We start from the raw sequence: 26,307 nt of genomic DNA, 5'->3' as shown, positions 1-26,307 counted from the left end.
TAGTTCAATAGGACGCCCACTTCCATATTAGTATATTTTCGCTGGTACCACTGGAGAAAAAAAATTGCTACACGTCAAAACATTTCACTTGCCTATTGCTTCCTTTCATCTGGTACAACCTTTCATTTTCTCTTTATGTATTTTCGAGTGATATACCAGAGAAAGTAAGACGCGCTTATCGACTATACGATGCCAAAAAAGTAACATTTTCTCTCTATCATTGCTATAAGGGTAATTCCCATTCTTGTAGAACTTTGCTTGTGCGATAGAAATAAGAAAATGTGATATACAAAACCTGCAGCCGTCAAGACAGCAGGTTTAGTTACCACATGTATACTGAATAAGTTTTCAATATTCCTGTTTATTTTGTTGCCGTAGAGACAACATTTTTTTTTCTTTTTTTTTTTTTGCCATTCCAAAGTGATACTATGGAAAGTTAGCCACGTCAATAAACAAGAGGAGTTGCTAACAGAATAATAATTTGTAATGGATCTTCATTGTAATCGTGTTTGCGATGTAACTAGTGATTCTATGTGTAAATAGTCAACAAAAGAGATAGCGATACCAAATAATATTTTTCGTCACAAAAAATATTACTGGCTACAGAAAATTTTGTGATTATTTTTATTAAACACTAAATATATTAGACCCGTTTTATTTTGGGCCTTTAATTTTTGCAGCACGTTTCTTGTGATTTCGGAGAACATATGGTAACAATTCGGACGCTGCAATAACAGAAACAATATGACTGAGGTGATACTGTATCTTCCAATAATCGTAACAACCAAGGGCTATTTTTAATTTAGTTCTTACTTATGAAGCATGGACATACATCTCGGAGCTCTGTGCGTAAAATTTTCAAACGCTTAAAATTTTGACCTCTTAAAAAGTTTCTAATGGGGTCCCAAATTGACTTTTGCTTAGAGAAACACACATTAAGAACTTTTTGGATCCGTTATTTTCACAGCGGAAAATGAGGTAAGACGATTTACGGTAAGGGATATGATGAAACCTCCTTAGTCTCATGACCTAGTAAAGTCTCACTTCAGATATGCGTAGGCTCCCAAAAAGCCCTTCACGGCCCCTGAGGGCTGCAAGAATTTTACCTTGACATTGACGGGTTGACGGGTAGCTGGACAACCCTGTAGACTCGTATCAAGTGTTCCGTCGGTTGTTCAAAGGACTTATTATTTCCTCCAAGAAAACGCGGACATTTTATTGCCCGCATTTTAACTTCGCATTTCACTGCCGTGATGGGATGCCCGGTAAAACTCTCTAATCAAATTAACAGGGATGTTCGTTAGAAAATAAGTTAAGGAATCTGTAGAAGGCACCAGAATCTCATTCATTCGCACGCCTGACTCCAATTCAGTTTCACCTCTAAGAGGTTCCAATTGTGTGAGCCACGCGTTCTTATGATATATTTTGATATCCAAAAAAGGACAGAATAACTAAAACCGTGATTATGTTGGATTGAAACTAAGTAAGCGCTACCGAACCATTCACTTTAACCTATAAACGATACGGTGATCACCCCCGTTACTTTTATGAAGGAGTGCCTCACCCCCACCTGTCCTTCTCAGATCAGAGGTGGAGTCAGGTACCCTGACTTGATTTTCTGATGAAAAAGGTTAAACTCAAAAGAAAAACTTTAAGAAAGAAAAGAAAAAGGTAATCTGCTGAACAAAAAGTACGATTTTCTCTTTTATGTTTGAAATATGTTTTTTTCCTTCCTGAACACGAACAATTTCATTTAACATTAATTTTAACACTAGAAAATATAATTTTATTTTAATTTCTGTTTCAGTTTCTGGTTGGCTTCCACTCATGATGCGGAAAAACGCTGCTGAGGTGAAACCCTGTCAACGAGAGAATCATGAGTACACGCTTCAACTCACGCTATGCAAAACTCACTGTCATTCAAGTGTACGCGCCCACCAATGACGCAGATGACGAATCTAAGGAAGAATTTTATGAACAACTGCAGCGGGAGGTTGAAACAACACCCAGACATGATGTACTAATTGTGATAGGGGACCTGAATGCCAAAATCGGAGAGGGTAATGAAGGATGGGAGAAGGTGATGGGACGACATGGACTTGGAGGAATGAACGAGAACGGAGAGAGGCTAGCGACGTTCTGTGGCAACAACGACTTGGTGATTCGAGGCTCTCTATTCAAACATAGAGACATTTATAAGATTACGTGGACCTCCCCGAATGCAAGAGATCGGAATCAAATCGACCATATCATCATCAATGGTAGATACAGAGGTTCGCTGATGGACACCCAAACAATGAGAGGGGCTGATGCCAGCTGGGACCAGGTGTTGGGGACGGATGACGCAGATGATATCGAAGAGATGTGGGGACAATTCAAGGAGGTCGATAACGAGAGTGCCAAGAAGGTGGTGGGAGAGAAGAGGAGAGTGAAGAGTGACTGGATCAGTGGGAAGATCTACAAGAAGATTGAAGAGAGACGATGGTTAAAGGCGAAGATAGGATATACACGGTCTGTCCGCATGAAGGAGAGAGCCGCTGCTGCGTATGCAATGAAGGACAAGGAAGTGAAAGCCAGCGCCCGGGCAGGCAAGCAGAGATGGCTGAATGACTTAGCAGAGGAAGCTGAGACAGCAGCCAGAAACAACTGCACTGGTGACCTGTACCAGCTCACTAGAAAGATAGCTGGACAAGGAAGGAATATGACTACCATCAAAGATAAAGAGGGCAAGCGACTTGTAAATGAAGACGAAGTCTTAGAAAGGTGGAGGGAACACTTTGAGGAAGTTTTGAATGTACAACGACCTGACATACCCCTGCCAGTGATAGATCAAGCACCTGAGGTCATCAGAAGCATCGACACTGGCGACATCTCAGTTGCTGAAACTAAGAAAGCGATCCACCGTCTGAAGAATGGCAAGAGTCCAGGGATTCATGGCATCAGTGCCGAGTTGCTCAAGTGCTCCGAGAAGGATGCTGTGAAACAACTCCACTTACTGATTAACGCTATCTGGAAAGAAGAATGTGTACCGGAGGACTGGAAGAAGTCACTCATAGTGAAAGTGTCGAAGAAGGGGGACCTCACTCAGTGTGATAACTATCGCGGTATATCTCTACTCTCCGTACCAAGCAAAATCCTCTGCAGGGTCCTCATTGACAGATTGAAGAGTGGCGTGAACGAGATGATTAGCCAGGAGCAGGCAGGATTTCGATCTGGAAGGGGAACCTCTGAGCAAATCTTTGTTCTTCGGAACATCCTTGAGCAGTTTCACGAATGGCAAGCACCAGTGTACATTATCTTCGTTGACTTTTCAAAAGCTTTCGACTGCATTATCAGAGAAAGACTTTGGGACATTATGGGGCAGTATGGCATCCCTGACATCTTTATCAGGACTTTTCAGGTACTATATTATCAGAGCTCAAGCTGCGTCACAGAAGGCGGAAGGTATTCTAGCTGGTTCGAAGTGAAGAGTGGCGTGCGGTAGGGGTGTGTGTTGTCTGGCTTCATCTTTGTCTTGATCATGGACTGGGTCATGCGGCGCACAAATGATAGGAGACGCGGCTTGAGGTGGAAATTCACATCAGTCCTAGAAGACCTGGACTGTGCTGATGATGTTGCTCTAATCTCAAGCAGATTTACTGATCTCCAGGAGAAGACCGATAGGCTAGCAGCCACCGCCGGCATTGTTGGGTTTAAGATTAACCCGCGCAAAACAAAGACGCTTAGGATGAACCACAGATGCACGGAATACATCAGGATAGAAGGAGAGGACGTGGAAGATGTGGAATCCTTCGTGTACCTAGGTTCAGTACTTGACAAACTTGGCGGGGCAGAAGCAGACATCAAGAGGACTGCAGAACATCTGGAGGTCAGGTAGATTCAGCCAGAAGACCAAGTTGCGCATCCTGAACTCGAACGTCATGTCCGTGCTGTTGTATGGAGCCGAAATGTGGAGGGTGACAGTAACTGATCTCAACAAACTGGATGTTTTTCACCGCAAGTGCCTTAGGAGAGTGCTGAGGAGATTCTGGCCCAACCATTTGAGCAACGAAGAGCTGTACGAAGCCACAGGGAGTACGCCGGTGTCAGTCCTTATACGAGTGAGAAGATGGCGATGGTTAGGGCATGTATTGAGGAAAAGTCCTGACAACATCTCGAGGACTGCATTGACGTGGGCACCTGAAGGTAAGAGGATTTGAGGTCGACCGAGGGAGACGTGGAGAAGAACCGTGGAGAAGGAAAGGAACAAGCTCGGATGGCATACATGGGGAGCTGCTGCTGCATCGGCCTCAGACCGGGATGGGTGGCGTGATTTTCTGACCGGCCGCAAGAGTCCTCATGGGCCCGATGAGGGTGAGTGAGTGTGTTCACCCATGATTGAATGACTAACCTCAGAGGAGATTGGCAAGGAATGTCACAAGGAAGTAAGATTAGGTAAGTATAGTCTCCTTCCTCATGGGGGAATTAAGGGCCAGGTTACGTAATGAAATGCTAAGTTTTAGAGTAACGATACTTAATTCATTGATCAGCTCTCCAGAGAAATTGTACTGTTGAACAAGCAAATTCTCAGAACGAACATAAGAAGACATATATGAAAAAGGTAAGGAGAATTTATGTACCAAGTTTCAGTTATACACTTATACAATTTTACTATCACTGATCTATCGACTTGCCGTATCGTAGGCCTCGTTCAAAAAACTCCACGTTTCCTCTTTTTCTTTGGTAAACAAAGAAAAATGATGACGAGAAAACGCAAAGGAACCACATCGAATCACGGGAAATATGGAGATGGTTTGGTATAATGCAAAGGCTAGGCAGAGGCTCGAGATTTGCAATTAATGATTTTCAAGTTAGCCAGGTCACTACCTCAAAATCACTTGGAGTGACCATCGATGACAGACTCGATTGGAGTGGCCATATCGAGAAAGTAACTAAGAAAGTCGCTTCTGGTATTGCGGCCATAAAACGAATAAAGCACCTTGTCCCTCAGGCGACATTACATTTAATATACCAAGCTTTGATACAGCCACACTTTGACTATTGCAATATTGTTTGGGGAAACTGTGGGATAACTTTACGGAATAAGGTACAAAAGCTACAGAGCAGCGCGTGTTTTGACCTACTCAAACTATGACGTAGACGCTGGTCACCTGTTCAAACTTCTAGAGTGGAAAAATCTAGCTTGGCAGCAGCAAATTCAAAGAGCTACGATGGTTTACAGGTCTCTGCACGGGTTGGCTCCAAATTATCTCAGTTGTAAATTTGAAATCCGAGAAATCGCATATGACCATTACCGCACACAGACTATTACAAAAATAGCTTTAGCTATAGTGGCGCCATTCACTGGAACAGTCTCCCTTGTAACTTAAGGGAAGCAGAGTCCCTTGGCAATTCAAACGACTACTGAAAGAAGAACTGTATGGCACGGCATTCGTGAAAAGCAGCTTTTTATTTAAATATTTCTAATTATATTAGTATTAGGTATTTTTAAAGCTGACGAATTTTGTACCGTGGATAAATAAAGATTATCTATCTATCTTGTCCTAGCAATAAACGAGAAATTCATGGGGAATACACTGTAATATTCCAGGGACATAGGAGAGAACACATAAGGAATCCTAAGGAAAAAGCACGAAGTCTACATAAAGGAACGCACTATACGAGAGAAGACGTGGCGTAACGCTCGGTAGACCCAGTGACACACAAGAGGAATGTACGGAGACGGACGAAAGAACAAGCGCACAACCTACGGAAAGCACAAGTGAACACACAGAGAATGCGCCGGGAACCAACGAGGAAAATACAAGGGAAAGCATGGGAACACACCGTTTAGCAGCGCTACGTGAAAATGCACAAGAGAACACAGCTATAACGAGAAAGCACGACAATTTATTCATCTTTATTGTATTGCAATTAATAGACCAATTTCGATATATTAAAATTCAGCCTTACACAATAGACCTCAGCACGAGGCCCTGGGGAATAAACCCCTCAAACTCTAGTTATTTCCCAGAGCCTCGTGCTGAGGTCTATTGTTTTAAGCTGAATTTTAATATATCGAAATTGGTCTATTATCAGTCACAAGGAATAGTTTACAACATATATCAATATAACAAAGTGCAAAAGCCGCAGTACTTTGGTTTGTTTGGGAGCTGGGAAAAAGAAAAGAAAAAATTGTGCAAAATATCTAAATGAGCTTTGACTTCAAATATAAAATATCGTTTTCACGGTCCTTCCTACAAGAATTTAAAACATAAATTATCCACAATCATTAAAAAGTATCTTTAAAAGCACTGTTCACATAATCACGGCGATTCTCTATTAAATCGATAGGTGATACTTCTAAATATTTCTTCAGCGTACAATTCTGTTAAGATAATGCGACCCGAAAAGCCTAAATAACGCTTACAGTAAACGTAAACTTCAGCTTGTCGGAACGGAATAAAGTGAAATAAATTTTGATTAGTATAGGAAATAGCACGGTTTCTAGGGATATTTGGGATAAATACCGCGAGTGATATTTCAAAATTCACCAAAATATCACGAGCCGCCGCGGCGAGTGATATTTGGGGAGTTTTGAAATATCACGAGCCGGTATTTATCCCAAATACCCCGAAGAAACCGTGCTATTTTTTGTTTATACTACAAGGCAAAGAAATTTTGCATTTCATATAGCACACATATTTTTATTTAGTCACGCGCAGTTGAATGGCTTTACAATGACATGTGATTAAACATGTGATCGCTTAAACATCACATATGGTCACACATCACACAACTGTGATGAAACTGTACTCGAATGTCTGTAAATCTCAGTTCTAAAGAGTGAAAGTTTTTAATAGGCTCATCAATCAAAGTTTAACAATCATCTGCAATCGATTCTGCCTGTGGAACACTGCACCTCGGCTCGGGAAACTTCTGGCTAAGCTGGTAGTTGATGGTCACTTGACAGCCGTGGAAATTGTTGATTGTAGTCAACCGCTCTTCATTCATGATCAGCGTGTTTTCCACATCAGAGGAAAGGCCAACATTCTGAAGAGGACGGCGTTGGTTGGACGTGCTTGCCTGACCGTCAGAGCTTATGATTGAGGAAATCAGCCGTTGTTCATTCTCATCGCCTTCCTCGTAGTCGGCTAAAGAGCGCTCGTTTGTATGGCCAGTGACGCCAATAATTGCAGAGCGAGGTTGGTTGGCAGCTTTGAGTTTCTTCACCAGCGTTTTGCGTGCACTGTGGTTTGTGAGCCGTTTACCTTCAATCTCGCCCTGAAGAGCCATAGATTTCATGAAGGAATTAATGCTGTGGATCCCCATTCTCTGTCGCTTATACCACACTTGAGACTTAGGGCGCTCAATCACCGCGAGGTAAAATGGCCCACTGTTTTTCATTTCCTCGGGTCTGTGTGACAGGAACGTCTTTAGAAGCTTGACTGGGCATCTTGGCCCACCAGTTGCAAACATTTTCGGCTGAACCACTCTTCTTTTTTTGCGAAGGCCGTCCTGACGCGTTTTTGTGGGATTTTCTTCGTACGTGATGTACTCGACGCCATTGTCGTCTTTGGTGAATGAAAAATCTTCGACATACATGTCATGGTGTTCCTGACAGCCTCGTAATCCGAAATGCTGCGTCAAAAGAAACCACATTGTGGTTATTAGGGACTTCGGAGACTGGCTGCCAAGGAGCCCTTTGGACCACAACAGTTCTTCATCTTCAGTGGTTAGTGCTTTTGATGCACGGGGACGTTTGCCGTAGCCCTGTTCACGGAGGAAGCGAGCTTTCCCTTCGAGTACTTTGCGACTGTTGACAAACTCTCTGTCCTTGGCAATGGAAATGCTGCTGCCTGCTTCCTTTAAATGACGGTCCAGGGACGTTATCATTACCCGCAAACTGTCTGGCTCGTAGTCTGAACCATCCTTCTTTCTCACCACGGCAAAAAACTTCTGAAGCATCTCGTCAAGTTCCTTGGCTTCGTGGCTTACAATATCTGGACTGCATCCTTTTTCTTCAGCCCATGTGGTCCAAACAGTAACCCAGGTCTTAGTGCTTTTCTTTGTGTTCGAATTTTCTGCATTTTCCTTAAATTGTTGAAGTTCTTTCGCGTCACAATCGGGAAATCTATCCGCCATTGTTTTAAAATTAGAAACAATAATTTTTCAGTTACCATGGAAACTGGCTGTAATTTTTACATGTAAGTATTTCAAATTTGGCTTAAATACTACTGGTCTTAGCCAATCACATTTCAGAAATTTCTCAGCCTGTAGTATAATTTTGAGTAATACTTAGTGTGTTGCCGATGAAATGTCCGGGAAATTAAAGCATTCAATCTATCTATATGTTTCATAAATTTTATTGGCGCATTTCCCTTATCACAAATTTTTGCGAAAAAAATGCAAGGACTTAGAGAAAACGTTTAAAGTGAGCAAATACTTTTGCATGAGAACTAAGATGCAAATTCTTAAAATCTGCCGCGACGTTTTCGTCAGTGATTGGTTCTAATTAGTAATTCATTTTCATCATAACTTGTAGAATATGCGTCAAATCAAACAGGTCATAGATGTGTGAACGTGTGGATTTCTGGCTCTTCTTGGTGATGTCTTTCCTGGGTTCCTTCCCTGAAGACGTTGACAAACAAAGGAACATTGAGACTGTGAAAGTAATGGTGAGTGTACATTTTTGAACGTTATGTTTGCTCCCTCAGAAAACGGAACAATTTTCACCTCGCTGAAGTTTTCATCGTTGCTTGCAATTTCCTTGACTGCAAACCGCTTCGCTGCTTAAATTATTAACTGCAGAGATTTTACGGCTGAAACCTGAACAACAAATTAAGAAAGTAAATGTGTACAAATTTAGCCGAATCTTAGTTCTATATTTCTTCTTGCTCTGTGCTGAGCGAGTTAACGTTGAAAACCGTTACCACGTGTAGCGGATTGTGCAGGGTTGTTTGCAGCGTATCTCGGAAATAAATTTAACCTAGAGAAAAATGTCCCTAACCAAATTCTTTAGCACTAGTAGTAAACTCTCTAGCTATAAATCTGGCCATAACGTTTCTCTTTATCTTGTTCAGTTTAGGGAGAAGTAATGACCGAATGGAGGAAGACAATGGAATCATTAGTATTCCCTGAAAATGGTGAGTGTACATTTCTACACGGTTTGTTTCTCCTCCACTTAATGGTACAATTTTTCTTCTCTCACTTGCCGGGATGCCTCACACTTAAAGCGAAGAAACTGTGTTTTACGATCGACAGTTGTATAAACTAAAGATATTTGTAGAAGAGTAAACCAATCCGGGTCAGGTTTTTGAAACTTACTTTCTTCTTCTTCGAAATCGCCACTATAACGTTGCGTGGAAAATCGTTCATTTTAATGGAGAGTAATAAGGTGTATGTTGTATGTTTTAAGGTTCTCTTGCCCTGACCTGAAGTTTCCCTGTCTTTCTCATCTAAGGAAGAAGAAATCGCAACGAAAGAAGAGGATGGAATTCACGAAGGATCAGTGAATAATTTAATATTGAAGACGACAAAGTTAAGAATTTGAATTCATATTTAATTTTCGATTAAAATTAAATGGTGGCAATATAATTGAAACTCAGACATGCTTTTTGTTCTCTCGGTTTTGTTTTTTGTTTTTGCTTCTCTTAAGAGCGTTTACTAGTTCTTCGTCGTTTTGTTTGTAATTCAATGAACAATATTGTTTCCGTTCGTTCGTCGATCGCTGGAAAAAAAAAAATGAACTTTAATCTTCTATCGAGTTATACCAGTCACCATTTTTGTCGAAATGATTCTGGAAGTATACTTAAAAGCGGTTTTTCAAAGACCTTCGTGATTCATATTACATTATACGTTCAAATTTTCGAACGAAACTAATCGGCGCTATTTTATGGGGGATTCATTGACTGGCTAATTAAACATTATTATTTCACTCATTGGAAATTGAATTTTCAGAAATAAGTGCAATTGAAAATTATTCTCAAACCGCTGTGTATTTTCCCTGAATCTTTAATTTACTGATGGAACTGTTTGCTGGTGGTTCAATAACGCGGAGCTTTCTTTAAGGTGGCACCTCGTGTCTGATTACACGATTTATATTATGCGATCGGAGTAGTAGCTGATTTGATTTGACACTTAAAATTAGAAAATTGGGTTCAAGGGGGAGGGTAACGGGATGGTCATTTTAAACGCCAAATTTCTCATTCGGAATAAAAAGCGCCACTTTTCGATAGTTTCATGTTTATTTAACCATCAGCAATTTAAGTCACTTTACTCTAACTTGTAATGACTGTTTGAAGGGCTCTCCGTGAATCAAAAATTGCTTTTATAAGCATCTGGGATTTTCGTGATCGGCTGAGGGCCCATTTTGGTGGGGATTTCCTCTTTCCCTTGACTGATTTCGGCTTGTTCAACCCCACAAGCAAGTCTCTTCAAGTCCTTCACATTCGCCATTTCCACGTTTCCATAATAAACCTTGTTTGCCCCAAACATTTTGCATAAGCATTGTCTTCAGTTTCTCTTGGGACGACTGCAATACCCAGGGGAAATGGGAAACAAAGGTTATGCAGAATTTTGGGGGGTGATGTGGAAATGGCGAATTGAATGGAGAACCCTTCTGTTAGTTATGTGATCTAGGTATTTGAACGTAAGTCTTTAAAATCAATATCTGGTTCATACGGGATGATACAAAAAAGAAAACTGTATTGATATAAAAATTCGGCTAAGATTAATTTTCTTGATGTGTCACCAAATTGACAACAACTTTAGAAGCAACTTAGGACTGCCATTGATGAGAATTAATATTTTGAGCTTTCACACAAAACAGTTAAAGATTATGGACCACACGCCTCAAAATGAAAAACATTTTACTGTAAATGTTATGGAAAATCGATTTGACCTGATCTATTTTAAAAAAAGTCGATGACATTTTTCCTCTAAAAAGATATTTCTTCAGTCCTTCTCAAAAATGATTTTGTCTGATAACCTCCTTTGTACTAGCACGTAGATACAAAAGCTTTCTTCGATGGAAGTATCGGCCTAGAGATTATTTCAAATTAACATTTGTTTTCCAGATAGAATTGCATGTTAGTGGTTGGTGAATCGATACATATTTGAAGTCTAGGAACCATTTGGCACTAAACATAACTATTCTAAGCAAGCCAGCAAGAACGATAAACAAAGCTATCGACTAACAGATATGGTCTTGATGTATAGTCAAATTCTCGGAGATGATTTTGAAAGCAAGGTTTTTTGTTTATTATTTTGTTCAAAACAACGTTGTTTGTTCAAACTTCTTTGCCTTGTTGATTGCAAAAAATTTCTAAAAGGTAACCGTTAAAAAAATTCCCGCCAAAAAAACTATTGCTCCATCCCCACTTTGATTTTGTTAAATCAAACATAAATTTGTTTTCTCGTTTTAAATCATTCTTTTTCTATTAGTCACTAAACAATTGCAAGCAGCATAAGGTATATATTTTGGTGACATTTTTCTTGCAAATCTAAAAGGTCGATGAAGAATAAAAACAAAAGTAAACCCAAAATGTACAACTTGAATAAAGAATGACGATTTTGAATTATGAAATTATACCGAAAAGAAGTTCTGTTTTATAGAATTTTTCGCAGGTCTTGATTATACGTTCCTTTCAATAAGCAGTTATTGTCAGTATAGTTACAGCTTCTCAATTTTACTTCTAAATGTACAAATGGTGGTAGTATATAAGAAAAATTTCGATGAAATGCAAGCGATACGAGACTATGTAATTATACTGATAAAGCAAATCGACTAAGATAAATTGTTTTGATGTGCCGCCAGATTCTCCGAACAACTCGCAAAGCAATGTATGGATGTCAGTGATGAGAAATAATATATTGAGCTTTATAGAAAACTATTAAGGATTACGGACCACAGGCTTCAAAGATGGAAAACATATTACTGCAATTACATTTTATCTAATTTGGTATTTGAAAATCGATTTGAACAGTCGATGAATTTTTTCCTCTAAAAATATCTTCAGTCCATCTCGGCCAGCTAATGGGAATGATAAACAAAGTGATCGACCATAAGAGATATTATCTTGTTGTCAGCTGAAAGCTATGTTTTTTCATATATTTGTCCAAAACAACGTTCACTCCTCAAAGCTATTCACCCTGTGAGTTGCACAACTTATAGTCACTAAGAAGGCTGCGTAAGGTAAATATTTTGGCAATATTTTTTCTTGAAAATGTTACAGATTGATGAACAATTTAAAACAATACAAATTAACTCTAAAATGCACAGTGTCAATAAAGGAGGAAGGTTTTCGTTAAGAAATTGTATCGAAAAGAATTTGTTTTATATTGAATTTCTCTCGAGTTCGCTTCTACGTTCCTTTCAATAAGAAGTTATTGCATAGATATTTCACTGTCTTAATTTTACCTCTAAACATCGAAATTTTGGCAATATATAATCGATGTTTTTATGAAATGTACGTGGTTATTTTGATGAAAATTTCATTTCGTTACAAAACAGAAATTGTTTCTCAGTAAATGGAAGCAGAATTCTTTAACTGTGGTCAGTAAATCCTTAACGCTTTGAGCAATACATTTTAAGACCGAGTTTTTCAGAGGACAAGGCAGGGATGATACATACCATCTCTCCTTTTTGGATGAAACTTTGCCAGATTAAAGGTACTACCCAACAACTCTAAAAGACAAAGTGGGCCGGCTTTGTGATTTTTCCCTTAGGAGTTAGACCACCCCACCCCCCCCCCTGTTTTTTTGCCCAAAATCCCCAAAAGGTCACTAAAATAAGCATCAAATTTAAACACCGCTCCTGCTTACAGAATACATTGCATTTCATTGGTATTTCAAACAAATAAAGATTGGACCTATCTTAGTTCACACGAGGAATTTCAAGTCATTTGAAGTGACAAGTGCTAATCAAGGAATGTCATTTCCTACCCATGTCACGAAACATTTAGCTATAAGGCAAATTAGCTGAAATTCTGACTCAAATATTGCTTAAGTGCAACTTTGTAAATCAAAACTAGTTTCATCACAGTTTAGAGTCACCCTTGGCCTGATGAAATCAAGAATAAAATTTTTGGCATCTGTTAGTTTTTGGTAACAAAAGCTGTTCAAACAACATGACAAGAGGCTAGTTTTAACAAAGAGACAAGGGCGAAATCTAAAAATATTAGATATTATAGAATCAGTTTATCAAAGTTATTTTTATGTTAATGTCACTAACAAAGTCTTTGAATATTATTTTGGGCAGTGGAAGCTCAATGAATGCAAAACTCTTTGCAATATCCCTTAACCCTCGGACGTGCAAGGCGGGGAGTGGGGTGGATGCCATTCCCCTAAAAAGGTATTCTCAAAATTTTGAAAAGACGACTTACTCTAAGGGGCTGAAACTTTCGTTAGCTGTTCGTTCATCCTTCGCGGATATTTTGATATGTCAATTGTGTGTCCATCATTTTTTATGTTTCCATAGCAACCACTAGTTTCATGTAGGTTTGGTCAAAAATCAACTTTCTTGCCATAATTCTGTATTTTTTCCAGTTTTCTTCATCAAATTCCAGAAATTCACTAATTTGTACATTTCATAAGCATTCTGGCTTGATTCTGTATCAATTTCCATTATTTCTTGACCTTTTAAGAAAAAAGTAAAATCCAAGATGGCGGATCCACGATGGCGGGTCAAATGACGTCATTTGACATTACGACATCACAGCCATTGAATATGGTATCATTTTGTAGAACAAGCTCAGGGCTATCCAATCAATGTAAGTTTAGCACGCTGTGCATTAACAGAACAAAAACCAGAAGGGGTTCCTTCCATTTACCCCTTATACGACGGTGGGGGTACGAGCTAGCTTGTACGTCCAAGGGTTAACTAACAATGCAAAAAGTAGTATAGGACGCCCATAGGGGCCGTAGCCAATCAGAAGGCGATGCATATCATTAAAAAAGGCTCTCGACCAATCAGATTGCAGGATTTGCTAATTTGCATAAACAAGATGGCGCCTATTTATAAATTAGGTCGCGCATGCGCAGAGAAGGTCACGTGAATGTCCAAATAGGGCGCTAGCCAATGCCTGAAATCGAGGTTCGTATAGGAGTTATAAAAAGGGGTTTGCGGGAGTATCGAGTGAGTATTGTTTTTGTGTATCGACAAGAATGATGTTGCCAACAAGGGATATCAAGGCGAAGGTGAAGAGTGTTGCTGAAGAGGTGTTGCCGCTCGACAAAGACTTTGCAGAGAGAGCGTTGAATGCAGTTCATGAGGGTATTCTTGGAAGGATAATGAGTACCGCGATTTCTGACGCCATGGATGTTGTCCTGAAGAAAGAAGTGACGAAGCTGGCGGATGAGGCGATGAGGTTCCGAAGAATGCTGTCTGATAAGATGCTTGCGGACACGTCAAGATCGTTTGATGACCCTGTGTGTTTGGAGAATTTGCCGGATGGATTTTTGGCAGGATGGAAGGAGTGGAGGGGCGATGCTGCTGATAGAGAAGAGTTGGCGTACCAAGCATTTGTGAAGGAAATTTCACCACGACAACCCACAGAGTGAAAAAACATTTTTTAATAAAGATCATTTAACGAGAGAATATACATGGTTTGTTGTGTGATATATTTCATCATGTCTAGGGCTTGCACGTCATGGGTTCCTAGGTGCACGAGGGATAGCATCATGGTCTGTGGTGCAATAAATTCTCCGTGAAGGCCTGAGGAGGATTCGAACACGCGTCCGAAGGGCCATAGGTCTGAGAGGTCTTTTCTCAGGTACCACGGGTAGGGAAAATGTTGGGCTAGGAAGAGGAGCGTGACATCTTCGCCTGGGTGTGGTTCATCTAATTTGATTTTACAGGCCAGGGGTCTCTATGGAAAAAATAAAAATTTTTTTAAGGGCCACGACTCAATTTTTAACCGTTTTAGACCGTTGAAGCGCTTACCTCTTTAGGACTTGGTTTTGGGGAGGTCATCGTGAGGTTCACCGAAATTCACGGTTTTGCAATGAGGGCAGTGTGTTGGCGAGTGGTGTGATCTACAGGTTCCGTGATAGAATTGGTCGCAACAAATGCTCACAAAGTAGTCGTTGATACTGTGATTAGGGGTGAATCCTTCCTTACACCATAGACACTTTGGGTTAGCGAATGACATGAGTCTGAAAAATGGAACAACAACATTTTTTTTATTGGACAGACACTACTTACATAGTGGGACGTGTGCAAGATCCTAGTGACCTGCGCCCTTTTATTTACAAGAACGATTTAACATGATTGACACGTGACAGGGCCTCAGCATAGTGGTTTCCCAGGAAGACGGGCTCGTAACGGTTAGTTTCCGTGTCGATGTCCATGGCCCCGCAACAGGTTTTCCATACGCACCCTAGTCCCCAGGCTTCTCTCAACTGTCCCTTGACGGGGCGTATTGATTTGTCGTGGGTCCCATTTCTACCCAATTCGAGGATTGGTTTGCGACAGCATGGTCTTTTTTGTTTGCATACGTAGCAATGGTTGTGTTCCATGTCTGAAAAAAATATTTTCATAATAATTGTCTGTATACGTTTCGTACCCAGTCTACATGAATCACTAGATCATTTATATCGTCCTCGTCGGCGCCCGTCAACTTCTCTTCGAGGGATAAAAGATCGACTGCGTCTAGAGCCACCCCGATGAAACCTAAAAGGTTTTCTAGGTCCCTGTACAAAGGGGTCTCTTCTTCTTCATCCTCCATCCACTCACTCACTCGATTTCTCAAGGTGCTTAACTCGTAATTACAATGCTCTAACGATTCCATTACTCACTTGGGACGTTGAGAAGATACAGCAACGTGACGGTCCAGAGTCTTCTATAATGGGCTCCCATTCAAGTTGAATGACTTGGAGTGAACGGTCAGATCGTTTTTATAGTCAAGGCAAGATAGTGTCCAGTCTACGACCGGGGGGGCGTGGTTGGGGGGGATACCCCCCTATCCCCTGGGTCTACTCAGACCACGTGACATCTACTTGAGCTGTGATTGGTTGGTGTGTGACTTTATAAAGCGGATCGACCTCGACAGCTCTTCACTCTGAGTCATTGAACTTGTATTGAGCGCTATCATGGCCTTGAGAGAGATTGGTCTGCAAAACCACGTGCCGAGAAAACCTGATGTGACCTACGATGAGGCGATATATATGATGGACGAGCCATGGACCCGCCTTTACGAAGCGATGGATTTCCCGATCCGAGATTTGTTGTCGGGCCGTCGGTGGTTTATCCGTTTTAATGACTCCAGTCAGCTCGAGGTGATGTTGCACCAGATCCTGTGCTTCGTGGACGAACAGCGTGAGAATTGGACACGCAGCAGACGCCAATATCGCGTTGCTGAGAAAGTGTTTGGAAGAACATTGTTTAATGCCATCAAGGCTATTCGCAAGAACCTTGTTTGGAACCAGTCAGTAAAGCCGCCTGTGGACAGGATCACGTTCCACAGAATGATGTTATGCTACGGTTTCGAACCGTTCCAGTCTACGTGGACTCGAAAACAAAAGAAGACGGCGAAACGCTATGTCAATGTAATTAACTTTTATTACGTCACGTTTAACCAATGTAATCAAGTGACAATGAGATCTATGATAGATGCAAATGATAGTTTACTTAATGTGTAGAAAAAATAAAAACGGAGTGTTTTTTAAAAAACTGTGTCTGTGTTAAAATGGGCGGGGCGAGGTTTCGATCCTCGGACCTCTGGGTTATGAGCCCAACGCGCTTCCACTGCGCTACCCTGCCATTCTTAGTTGGGGTTCTGTCCATGAATCAATATGTCTTGGGCTATCCCGCGCGGGTATTCGTTGATCCATTGAAAGAACTTGCAATTACGCTTGGGACACTTGAGATAGAGCCTGTCTGGGTTGGACTGGGAGTGGGAGGTGGCTAAGACCAGGGACTTGTTGCATAGACATCGGAAACGGGCTGGGTCGATGTCCCTGTAGCAGGGGTGGGTCTGTTCGTCGACGCGTTTCAGGTAGGCACTCACACCTTCGTTAACACCGCAGGTCACATAACACTTGGTGTAGAATCGTTCAGAGGGACATCGGTAATACTCAAACCAGGTACCCCCTTCTTTGGTTTTCACACACCCGTATTTCATGGGTACCATACATCGTGGGCAGATGGGAACTTGGGGGGTCATTTGGTTCAGGAACCGATCGGGATCGAATTCCTCCAACACTTGGACTTCAGTTGATTCTCCTCGGTGATCCACTTCAGGCGGTAGTTCTATGAGGTTGTCTTTCTTGAACCTATCGAGTCCCATGGGCTCCAGGACTTGCACGGTTCGAGGAGGTGAGTCACTGATCACGGTCATGCATCCACCTTGAATGGCAGGTAGCTTTTCATTGTCTATATGATGAAAATATAGAGTTAGTATCCCCTCAAGGTGTTTTCTCTTAGCATGGTTTCTAGGACGTGTCTGGTTTTTCGAATGTTTTTGAGTGTCAGTCTTTGCCTTCGCTGTGCGTGGTTACTTTTCATTTGGCGTTTGACTTCTTGGCGTTGGATCGAAAAGGCGCTCAAGGGTTCCGAGAAGCCTTTGAGAGGGACGGTGGTCCAACTGACCGAGTCCGGGGTGATCTCTTTGAGGAGGACGCGTTCTTTGAAACGGAGTCTGGCACGAGGTTTTTTAAATAACCATCTATCTAAAGTGGATTGTAGTTTACCTTCTCTTTCCACTCTCTTGGGTAAGTGCAGTTCCAGTTTCTTTTTGGACATTTTTTTCTTTTTCTTGATGGGTTCTGTGTGTGAATCCATGACGACTTCTGCTGAATAGTGACTCGTGTTGGGATACGCGGTGCTACTTTATATGCAATTTTGGCGACCCAATCAGAGTCGTGTCATGTGATTGTCTTAATTTCGATTGGTTTAAAAATGAGCGCGTGATCCGTGAAAGTACGCGTACTGAGTAAATGTGGAGGTGACGCGTGGGGTATAAAAGGAGCACGCACGACGCAGTGAAAATCATTCGCGGTGATGAATCCTAGGATTTTGGATGAGAGAGACTTGCAAGATATCATTGAAGATCTGAGAGAGCAGCTGAATAGAGCTTATGCCGTGGTGGATTCAGTCGAAACAGAAGGCAAAAAATACCCTTTACACGCTAGGATCATTGATTTGGAATTACGTCTTGTATCTCCTTTGTACTATAGGCTCCAGAGGCACTTGATTGACTGGGGTGTGCGTGATTGCTATCCTCATTTGTCTGGCTTGGAGATCACGAAGCGAGCGGATCGAGAAGGAAAGAAGTTTAACGAGTTTGTCTGAGGGGTGCAGAGATGAATTACTATAGCAACTCGAACCAGATTGGTGACCTCATGAATCAGATATTGGATCAGAAGGTACACACGTTAAGAGATCTCGATGCAATTCAGGATGTCCGAGTGGACATGTACATTTTTGACAATCTCTTCGAGCCTTTAGGTCAAATACCTGATAGTCTGTGGTCTTTTGAGCTCTTGATGAGACGTCGTCCTGACTGGGGTGGTACGATTTTGGAGATGATGATGAAGAACGAACACGTGTTTTTGTTCTGTGGTGAGTGGTGTCGCGTGATGTACAGAAGTGGTAGTGGTCAATTCAAATTCGTTCCTTGTCGGGATCCCATCGTGGACGCTGAGCGTGTCTGTTTGATCGCCACGAATCACCTCACGTTCATGATGAGTGAGGTCATCCGTGATCTGTTTGAACCCTTACGGTTCGCGCGCGATCTATCACGACGAGTGTTGGAGTCCGACGAGAGTCCCAGGGTGGAAGAGTTACTGACTTTCAGAAAGGGAGATTACAGGGAAACGTGTCTGAAGTTGGAAGAGTTGATCTACGATCTCATGCACCAGCGTAATCTGTGGAAGGATCGGTTTTTCTTTCGTGCCATTGAAGCGGATGAGGATGACCTGTGTTGCGAGTGTAAGGAGAGTATGCGACAAGCATTCTATGTGAAGGGGAACGAGGTTGAAGCCCTGAAGTGGAGACCCGGTAAAGGGGAATGTTGCCGGAAAAATTGTAGATATTATGCTATGGATACCTACGAGGAAGACTGTGATAATGAGTACGGACGAGATCTTAAGATCAAGGAACACGTTGATTCAGATTCAGACTAGGTATTTTTGCCTTCTTTTTCGTGTTATCCAATCAGAGTCTATTTTTACGTAATAACCAATCAGGCACGACGTTTTGTACCTATATAAGAAAGTTTGAATAAAAAATTGGGTTTAAAATGATCATCATGTCTCATGCTTTGAGTTGGTTCATCTCGAGAATGTGCACGACCCTAGCCGATCGATGGTGTTGGACGACCTTGTGTTACAAGTGCGCTAGTGTCTATGCACGATACGGACAGGGTGAACCCATCCCTTACGATTTAAGCGATTCTCCCTTGGAGGTGTTTGACTATACTGACGTCGAACCCAACGTGATGCGTTTTGTCGTTTATATCTTGTGGTTGAAACGCCAGCCCGATTCATTTAAGAAGTATCTCGAGGTACGTGAGCAACGTTTCGAGTTGTGGAGACGGTGCGTGTACAAACTTTATAGACTATGAAGAAAAGTCAAAAGAAGAAGCAAAAGCCGCTTTCGACCGGAACGTTACTGGGACGGTATAGGGATCCTTCCAGACCCGGTAGTCTGGGTGGTCTGACGCGATTCGCTAAGGCCAATAAGATCTCGGTACCCCGTGCAAGAGAGGTCCTGCAGCGTGATTTGGGGTACACGTTGCACAAACCCAGACGTCGTCGGTTTCCCACAGCCCCGGTGGTGGTGTTCGGTATCGACGAGCAGTGGACGGCCGACCTGATTGAGGTGGGCAACATTGCCAGGTACAATCGAGGGTTACGTTATCTCTTGACGGTCGTGGACGTGTTTTCCAAGCATGCATGGGTCCAGCCCTTGAAGAGCAAGACGGGTAAAGCGGTGACGGAGGGCATGGCTAAGATATTGAAAGGAGATAGAAAACCCCTCAATCTTCAGACGGACGACGGGAAGGAATTCTACAATAAGACGTTTCAGGATTTGATGAAGCAGAAAGGCATTCATCATTTTTCGACGCGTGGGGATACGAAAGCCAGCGTGGTGGAACGGTTCAATCGGACCCTGAAAGAACGTTTATACCGGTACTTCACCGTGAAGAATACGTTGAAGTTTGTACCTGTGTTACAAGATCTAGTACGAGGGTACAATCGTTCGTATCATCGCAGTATCAAGATGGCTCCCAATCAAGTGACTTTAGACAATAGCGAGGACGTCTGGGAGACTCTTTACGGAAAGAAAAAGGGTAAAACATCGAGACGACCCCCACTCAACGTCGGGGATCGTGTGAGATTGAACAAGAAGTTCCGTCAGTTCAAGAAAGGGTATTTACCCGGTTGGACCGAGGAGGTGTTTGTGATACGTCGAGTGCGTCCTGGGAAGGTCACCACGTACAAAGTGGAAGAATGGGACGGCACTGCGGTCGAGGGTACGTTTTACGCACAGGATTTGCAAAAGGTGAACGTGAAAGACGACGATTTGTTCCGCATCGAGAAGATCGTCAAACGAAAAGGGGATAAAGTCTTGGTGCGCTGGAAAGGTTGGCCAGTCAAGTACGACAGTTGGGTGGATAAAAAAGGCTTGTACGTGACCCAAAAGCCCAAGACTAAGAAACAATGAGAGACTTTTACGTGCATTTGATGAGCAATGCTAGCACCAGTGAGTTTCCTGACAACAAGGCCAACAGTTTCAAGAACCGTCTGCCGAACCCGCTCCTGTTTGAGTCCGACAAGGAGTGGAAAGTGGGTTTGAGTAGTGTTTCTTATCCGCCTCCACCCCCTCGACGTTTCCAACAGCTACATCACCGACCCCACCTCTTCAAAGACGACGACAATCTGATTCAATTTAAATGGAGTATGGAATCACAAACTCAGGCTTCCGATGGTAGTTGGTTTCCACGACCGTACCGTAACACTTTTACCGTTCGTGGGTCAGATCTGCACGAGGACCGAGTCAAAGTCACGAGTGGTAAATCGCTCATGCGATACTTGGTGGGTCGTTACCAAGATCGTCTGACGCACTTCATGGAAAATGAAAAAGAAACTCTACGCACTCAAGACGGGAAGAAGTACTACGCAGTGTTTCGTTGGGAAGGGGACACATTAATCATCGACAATACGGATACTTTCCTCGAAGAAACTCCCGGTAACACGGTACTATTGCGTCCGAAAATATGGTTTGGTCCTGAATTGGTCAAGAAACTCAAGTGGGTGGAAAAGCCTGGACTATCCAATTACAGATTGGGTCATCACGTGGTTAAACTCTTCAAGGACGATGTGGTACCCGCTTTCAAAACCGATTGGAAGGATCAACTCAATGTGCAATCCACGAATTTTTGGAACATTGAGGACGACGGTTCCTTACAGCTCAGTCCCTATTGCAATTGGCGCATTGATTATCTGGACGAGATCTACGATGAGCACTATGGGGGTGACGTCCAAGTCAGTCATAGTATTCGTCCACCCATGTACTTGTATTCGAATGTAGGACGCAGCACGATCACGGGGAATCGCGTGACGGATCTCTTGAGAGAAGTCCCTCACGACCCTGACAAGGTCAACTTCGAACCCACCCACATACAATATAAACCCGTACGAAGCAACGTGATGGATATATTGGAGGTGCAATTGGCCGAGAACGACGGAACACTGGTGGATTTTTCCTCGGGCGTGACCTCAGTGACATTACACTTTAAGGATGGGTGAGTCTCCCCATGAACTTTACGTGCAGGTGATGAGCAATGCCAGCACGAAAGAGTTTCCGGACAACAAGGCCAACAGTTTCAAGAACCGTCTGCCGAACCCGTTGCAGTTGAGAGAACCGGGATGGAAAGTGGGTGTCAGCGACCTCTCGTTTCCGTCTGCGGTGCGTAAGCTGGACTATGAAGATAATATTCTGTTTCAATTCTGGTGGTTGGTGCTGTTAAATCCTCGACACAACCTCTACACAGAAGAAACGATCCAGATTAAGGAAGGTGATTTGGACTTCACGCCTAGTACCGGTACCGAGTTCATGAACATTATACGAGATCGATACATGATGGGTTTGAGGGATCAAACGGTGCACGGTCTGCAAATGTTCAAGAAAAAGAGCAATGCCAACGATCCCACCGAATTGCTGTACACGGTCATGCGTCGGGCCGAGCATGGAGAATGCGTCATCGACAACTCGAGAACGTGCACCACTCTCAAGATCAATGATAATGCTAGGTATCCACAGATGTCCATCGGCATGGAATTGGCAAAGAAGATGAAATGGATCAAGCTTGGAACGTTGCAAAACGGACAACCTGGTTACGTCATGGGACCCAACTTGAGAAAAGAATTTCCCACCGAGGTCGTACCCAATGCCACGGACTTGGTCGTGGCCACGAATAATGGGGACGAGATTTTTTACAGGATCGACGCGAGAGCCTTACATTTGAGTTGTTTCATCAATTGGGTGTTCACGAACCTGGATCGTAGTTACGAAGAGGCGTTCTGTAGGAACCGTCGTTCCTTGTTCGTGTATTCGAATGTGGGACAGAGCATGGTGACGGGGAATCAAGTCACGGATCTGTTGAAACAAGTTCATTACGATCAGAGCGTCGTCGACTTTCAACCGAGACACATCCTATATCTACCGGTGCGATCGTCCGTCTTTGACATTGTCGAGGTGCAAGTATCTGAGGACGACGGAAAACTGGTGGACTTTGCATCGGGCGTGACCACGATCACGTTGCATTTCAAGAAAGGATGAGTTTTTACGTCAGCTTACCCAGTCACAGCAGTAAGAAAGAGTTTCCTAAAAACGTGTCGAACAATTTCAAGATCAGGTTGCCTAATCCCATACGCCTGGAGGGACTAGGATGGAAAGTGGGTCTGAGCAGCATCACCTTGCCTGATGATCAAGTGACGCTTCTAGCCTTGTCACCGACTGATCCTGACGATAAAAAAGTCACCTTGGCCTCTTACTTGTGGCGACGCGTCTTCGGCAGCTCATATAATCTGGGAGCCACACGATTCGATACGGATGCTCTCAAACAGGTGTTCCAAAACGTGGATGGAGTTGGATTCATGAAATCCATGATCGCCTTTTTCCAGAGACAACGCATCTTTGCGGACAATGGACCCAAATTAGGCGCCAAATATGTCACGTCTGATGGGAAGAGAACCTACGTAGACTTCAAGTGGGAAGGCGATGAATTGGTCACAAACAATGAGGATACATTACGAGAACCCACAGACGTGCCTGTATTACAATTCAATGTCGACCTGGCCTATAAAATGGGATGGCTCATTAAGAAGGGAAGTACGTACCCAATTACGTACGAACTGGGACCTAACTTGCAGATCGAATTCTTCAAAGATGAAATTCCCGACATTAGCGTCCAAGGTGACTTACGCGACCCGAGTGGATCACCTGTTTTTTGGACAGTCTTAACGGAAGTATCGACTGAAACTTTTATGAGACTCAGCGTCTATTGCAATTGGCGTTTTCTGAACCTGAACAAGGCGTTTGAAGCTGTGGTGGGGAGCACTTCGCGTCCACTGTTTGTGTACTCCGACGTGGGAGGCAGTAGCGTGGTGGGGAATCAAGTCACCGATTTACTGAGAGAGGTCAACTTGATTCGAAAAGGTGAAGGTACTCAGTATTTTGAACCTTACCACATTCAATATATTCCCGTGCGCAAAGACGTCCTAGACATTATAGAGGTGCAAGTGGCTGAGACAACTGGTAAACTAGTGAAGTTTGGTAGCGGCAATACGATCGTGACGTTACACTTCAAGAAAGAATGATCGGTGGAGCCCTAGTACGATTTCATCCCGATAAAATCAAGCAATCTGGAGACGGATTCGGACCCATCTGGAGAGAAGCCAAGAAACGAGGTCCTACCATTCTAAGAGACGTTTTGAGCGAGGCGGCCATGGAGGGTGTGAAAGGTTTAAATGCGGGCGGCAAAGGAAGAAAGCCCAATTGGAGAGGAGGACTCGCAGGGGTCAAGAGAGGAGCGACCCGAGCCGTGAAACGTAAAGCGACGCAAGAGATCCAACGGGCGTTGTCCAAAAGAGTGAGAAAAGACCTCTTTGGAATATGATTCCCATCTACTCGAGGCGCGTGAGACGTATCCCTGGAGGGGTACGTACGTATAAAGGTGGTTCGATCCTCCGCGCACGCTCAAAACTTCCAAACTATCGTTGGGTAAAGTCCGCGGTGAGAAGGAAACGACGACGACGATGACGGACATGGTGGCTCATGCCAGGTCGGCGGGGGTTCGTAACCCTCGCCTGAACATGTTCAGTGTCCCTCCCACGGATCTGAGTATGGCGTCTCGCCGTGTGGTGAGAATCAATCCGTTCAATACGGGCATCAACCCGGTGACGTTTCAAGTCGACCCTCAGGAAGACTTTATCGACTTGAACGAGAGTTTCTTTGAAGTGGAATGGGGTGTCAAGAAAAGTGACGCTTCGAATCTGGCGGCTGCGGATGTCCTGGGTCTCGCCAACAATATTGCCAACACCCTCTTCAAACAGATCAACGTGAGATTGAATGGGACTCTCATCAGCCCTCAGACCGATACTTACCACTACAAAGCCTACCTAGAAGCGCTGTTGAACTACGACCGAGACGACGGTGAAACGATACTGGCACCCAATGGGTGGTACAATTGTCTCGGCGTACCCGACGACGGAGATGCAGATCAATTGACGGCCAATAAGCTAAATCCAGCGCACAATGATTACAAAGCGCTACCACAAGATCTCAAGAACTTGGTCGATGCACGAGTCCAGTTCCTCGGTGGAAAGAGAGTGACTCTGAGGTTCAAACCTTACCTGGAAGTGTTTCATCTCAGCAAGTTAATGGTACCCGGCGTGCAGATCCAGATAGACATGTACTTCAATGACCCCGCTCTGTGGACCATCCGATGGGGTGGTGCCACTTCTCTGAGACTGACTGAACCCGACGTGAATGTGAGATTATTCCTGTCTCAAGTGAGAGTGACTCCCTCGGTGTACCGAGAAGTCATGTCTAACATGAAAAGTGGAAGAGTGGTCACTTACCCCACGGTCAGAGGAGAAATTCGTACTTACTCTCATCCCAGCGACGATCGTCATTTCGAGTGCAACAATCCTTTCCACAATCAGCTACCTAATCGGTTAGTAGTAGGGATGTTGAAACAAGCTGCCTTCAATGGAACCATCACGGAGAGTCCGTTCAATTTTGGAAGATTCAATATCTCCTCCATCAAACAATTGGTGAGAGGTGAAGAATACCCCTACGAGACCTTGGAGCTCGATCACGATGGGGACGAAAAAGATCAGAGAGGCTACTACAGATTCCTCCAAGCATCGGGAGCCTTGTGTCGTGGAAAAGGAAACATGGTCCGAAAAGTGGACTGGGGTCACGGCAAGAGAACCAACCTGTTTGTATTTGACAACACAGCCAACGGATGTTTGGACAGTCCAGTGTTGAACCCCAAGCAGTCAGGCGAGCTGCGTGTGATGATTGATTTTGGAGCTAACCCGGGAGAAAACCTGACAGTCTTGTTATACGCCGAATTCGAGAACTTGCTGGAAGTCAACGAGAACCGAGTGGTCACCTACGACGTGTATCAATGAGAGAGAGAAGAAAAAATGGAGAAAGTAGCCTTGAATAATTTACAATTGGATCATTTGGCACGAACGAATCCGTATCTACGCTGTGTCTTTTACGGGACGGTCCCTTGCGATCGTCTCCCCAGGACATTGCCTCAAGAAGGACCTACCGCTTACATCGTGAACACGGACCCTCACGACAAACCGGGCATGCATTGGATCGCTTTGTGGGCCTACAAGGACAAGTGCGAGATCCTGGACAGTTACGCACTGCCGTTGGACGCGTACGGAACCGTCCAACCTATCCAAGCTTGGTTGGACCGTCATTTCAAGTACCATATTTACAACGGCAAGAGTTTACAGTCCCTGTTCAGTCAGAGTTGCGGCGACTACGCCTTGATGTTCCTGATCGACCGAGCTGAAGGTCGTGACATGAACTCGTTCTTGAGTCGTTTTAAGAAAAACGAGTTTGTAGAGAACGATCGTAAAGTAGGACAGATGTTGAAACGTTTGATCGTGGACGAGTTGACCTGGCGCAAGATTTGTAAAACCCCGTGTCACCAGGACACGTGCGGTTCCTTTAGAGGAGTGCGTCATTTGTTAAAGTAAGCTGTTTGAAAAAAATAAAAGGCGCGTTAAAAAATTTGCGATTCATTCTTGCTATGGACGCGGTCATTAACACAGGCGAGTTACCGTCCACGGTGA

General features: G+C 43.3%; 5 protein-coding genes, 1 long non-coding RNA gene and 1 other non-coding gene across 7 annotated transcripts; 4 read left to right on the top strand and 3 right to left on the bottom strand.

Annotated features, from left to right (window-relative positions):
• Positions 1-1,839: 1,839 nt before the first annotated feature.
• Positions 1,840-3,484, top strand: LOC110056943 (uncharacterized). Its single transcript, XM_020763503.2, has one exon. The coding sequence runs from the start codon at positions 1,877-1,879 to the stop codon at positions 3,482-3,484; it is 1,608 nt and encodes a 535-aa protein (XP_020619162.2). The 5' UTR covers positions 1,840-1,876.
• A 36-nt stretch (positions 3,485-3,520) lies between these two features.
• On the top strand, positions 3,521-3,877 carry LOC149118322 (uncharacterized). The gene has a single exon (XM_089284702.1). The coding sequence runs from the start codon at positions 3,521-3,523 to the stop codon at positions 3,875-3,877; it is 357 nt and encodes a 118-aa protein (XP_089140828.1).
• Positions 3,878-6,683: 2,806 nt separating this feature from the next.
• Positions 6,684-8,258, bottom strand: LOC149118321 (uncharacterized protein KIAA1958-like). The gene has a single exon (XM_089293782.1). The coding sequence runs from the start codon at positions 8,122-8,124 to the stop codon at positions 6,859-6,861; it is 1,266 nt and encodes a 421-aa protein (XP_089149908.1). The 5' UTR covers positions 8,125-8,258; the 3' UTR covers positions 6,684-6,858.
• A 282-nt stretch (positions 8,259-8,540) lies between these two features.
• LOC149118320 (uncharacterized) lies at positions 8,541-9,516 on the top strand. Its single transcript, XR_016205494.1, has 3 exons — positions 8,541-8,657; positions 9,063-9,125; positions 9,443-9,516. It is a non-coding gene; the product is annotated as an uncharacterized LOC149118320 (long non-coding RNA).
• A 4,876-nt stretch (positions 9,517-14,392) lies between these two features.
• LOC149118319 (uncharacterized) lies at positions 14,393-15,303 on the bottom strand. The gene is made up of 2 exons (XM_089293772.1): positions 14,924-15,303; positions 14,393-14,849 (listed from the first exon to the last, which is right to left on the bottom strand). Exons 1-2 carry the CDS (start codon positions 14,951-14,953, stop codon positions 14,553-14,555), a joined length of 327 nt encoding a protein of 108 aa, XP_089149898.1. The 5' UTR covers positions 14,954-15,303; the 3' UTR covers positions 14,393-14,552.
• A 1,366-nt stretch (positions 15,304-16,669) lies between these two features.
• On the bottom strand, positions 16,670-16,741 carry Trnam-cau (transfer RNA methionine (anticodon CAU)). The gene has a single exon. It is a non-coding gene; the product is annotated as a tRNA-Met (tRNA).
• Positions 16,742-24,237: 7,496 nt separating this feature from the next.
• LOC149118317 (uncharacterized protein F54H12.2-like) lies at positions 24,238-25,626 on the top strand. Its single transcript, XM_089293762.1, has one exon. It carries the CDS (start codon positions 24,244-24,246, stop codon positions 25,624-25,626), a length of 1,383 nt encoding a protein of 460 aa, XP_089149888.1. The 5' UTR covers positions 24,238-24,243.
• The last annotated feature ends 681 nt before the right edge of the window (positions 25,627-26,307 follow it).

The sequence above is a fragment of the Orbicella faveolata genome, unplaced genomic scaffold (assembly GCF_042242905.1).
Source record: "Orbicella faveolata isolate gen_17 unplaced genomic scaffold, um_ofav_v1 contig_1, whole genome shotgun sequence".
NCBI lineage: Eukaryota > Metazoa > Cnidaria > Anthozoa > Scleractinia > Merulinidae > Orbicella > Orbicella faveolata.
The sequence above is the reverse complement of the archived record's forward strand: the minus strand, read 5'-3'. Positions and strand labels throughout refer to the sequence as shown.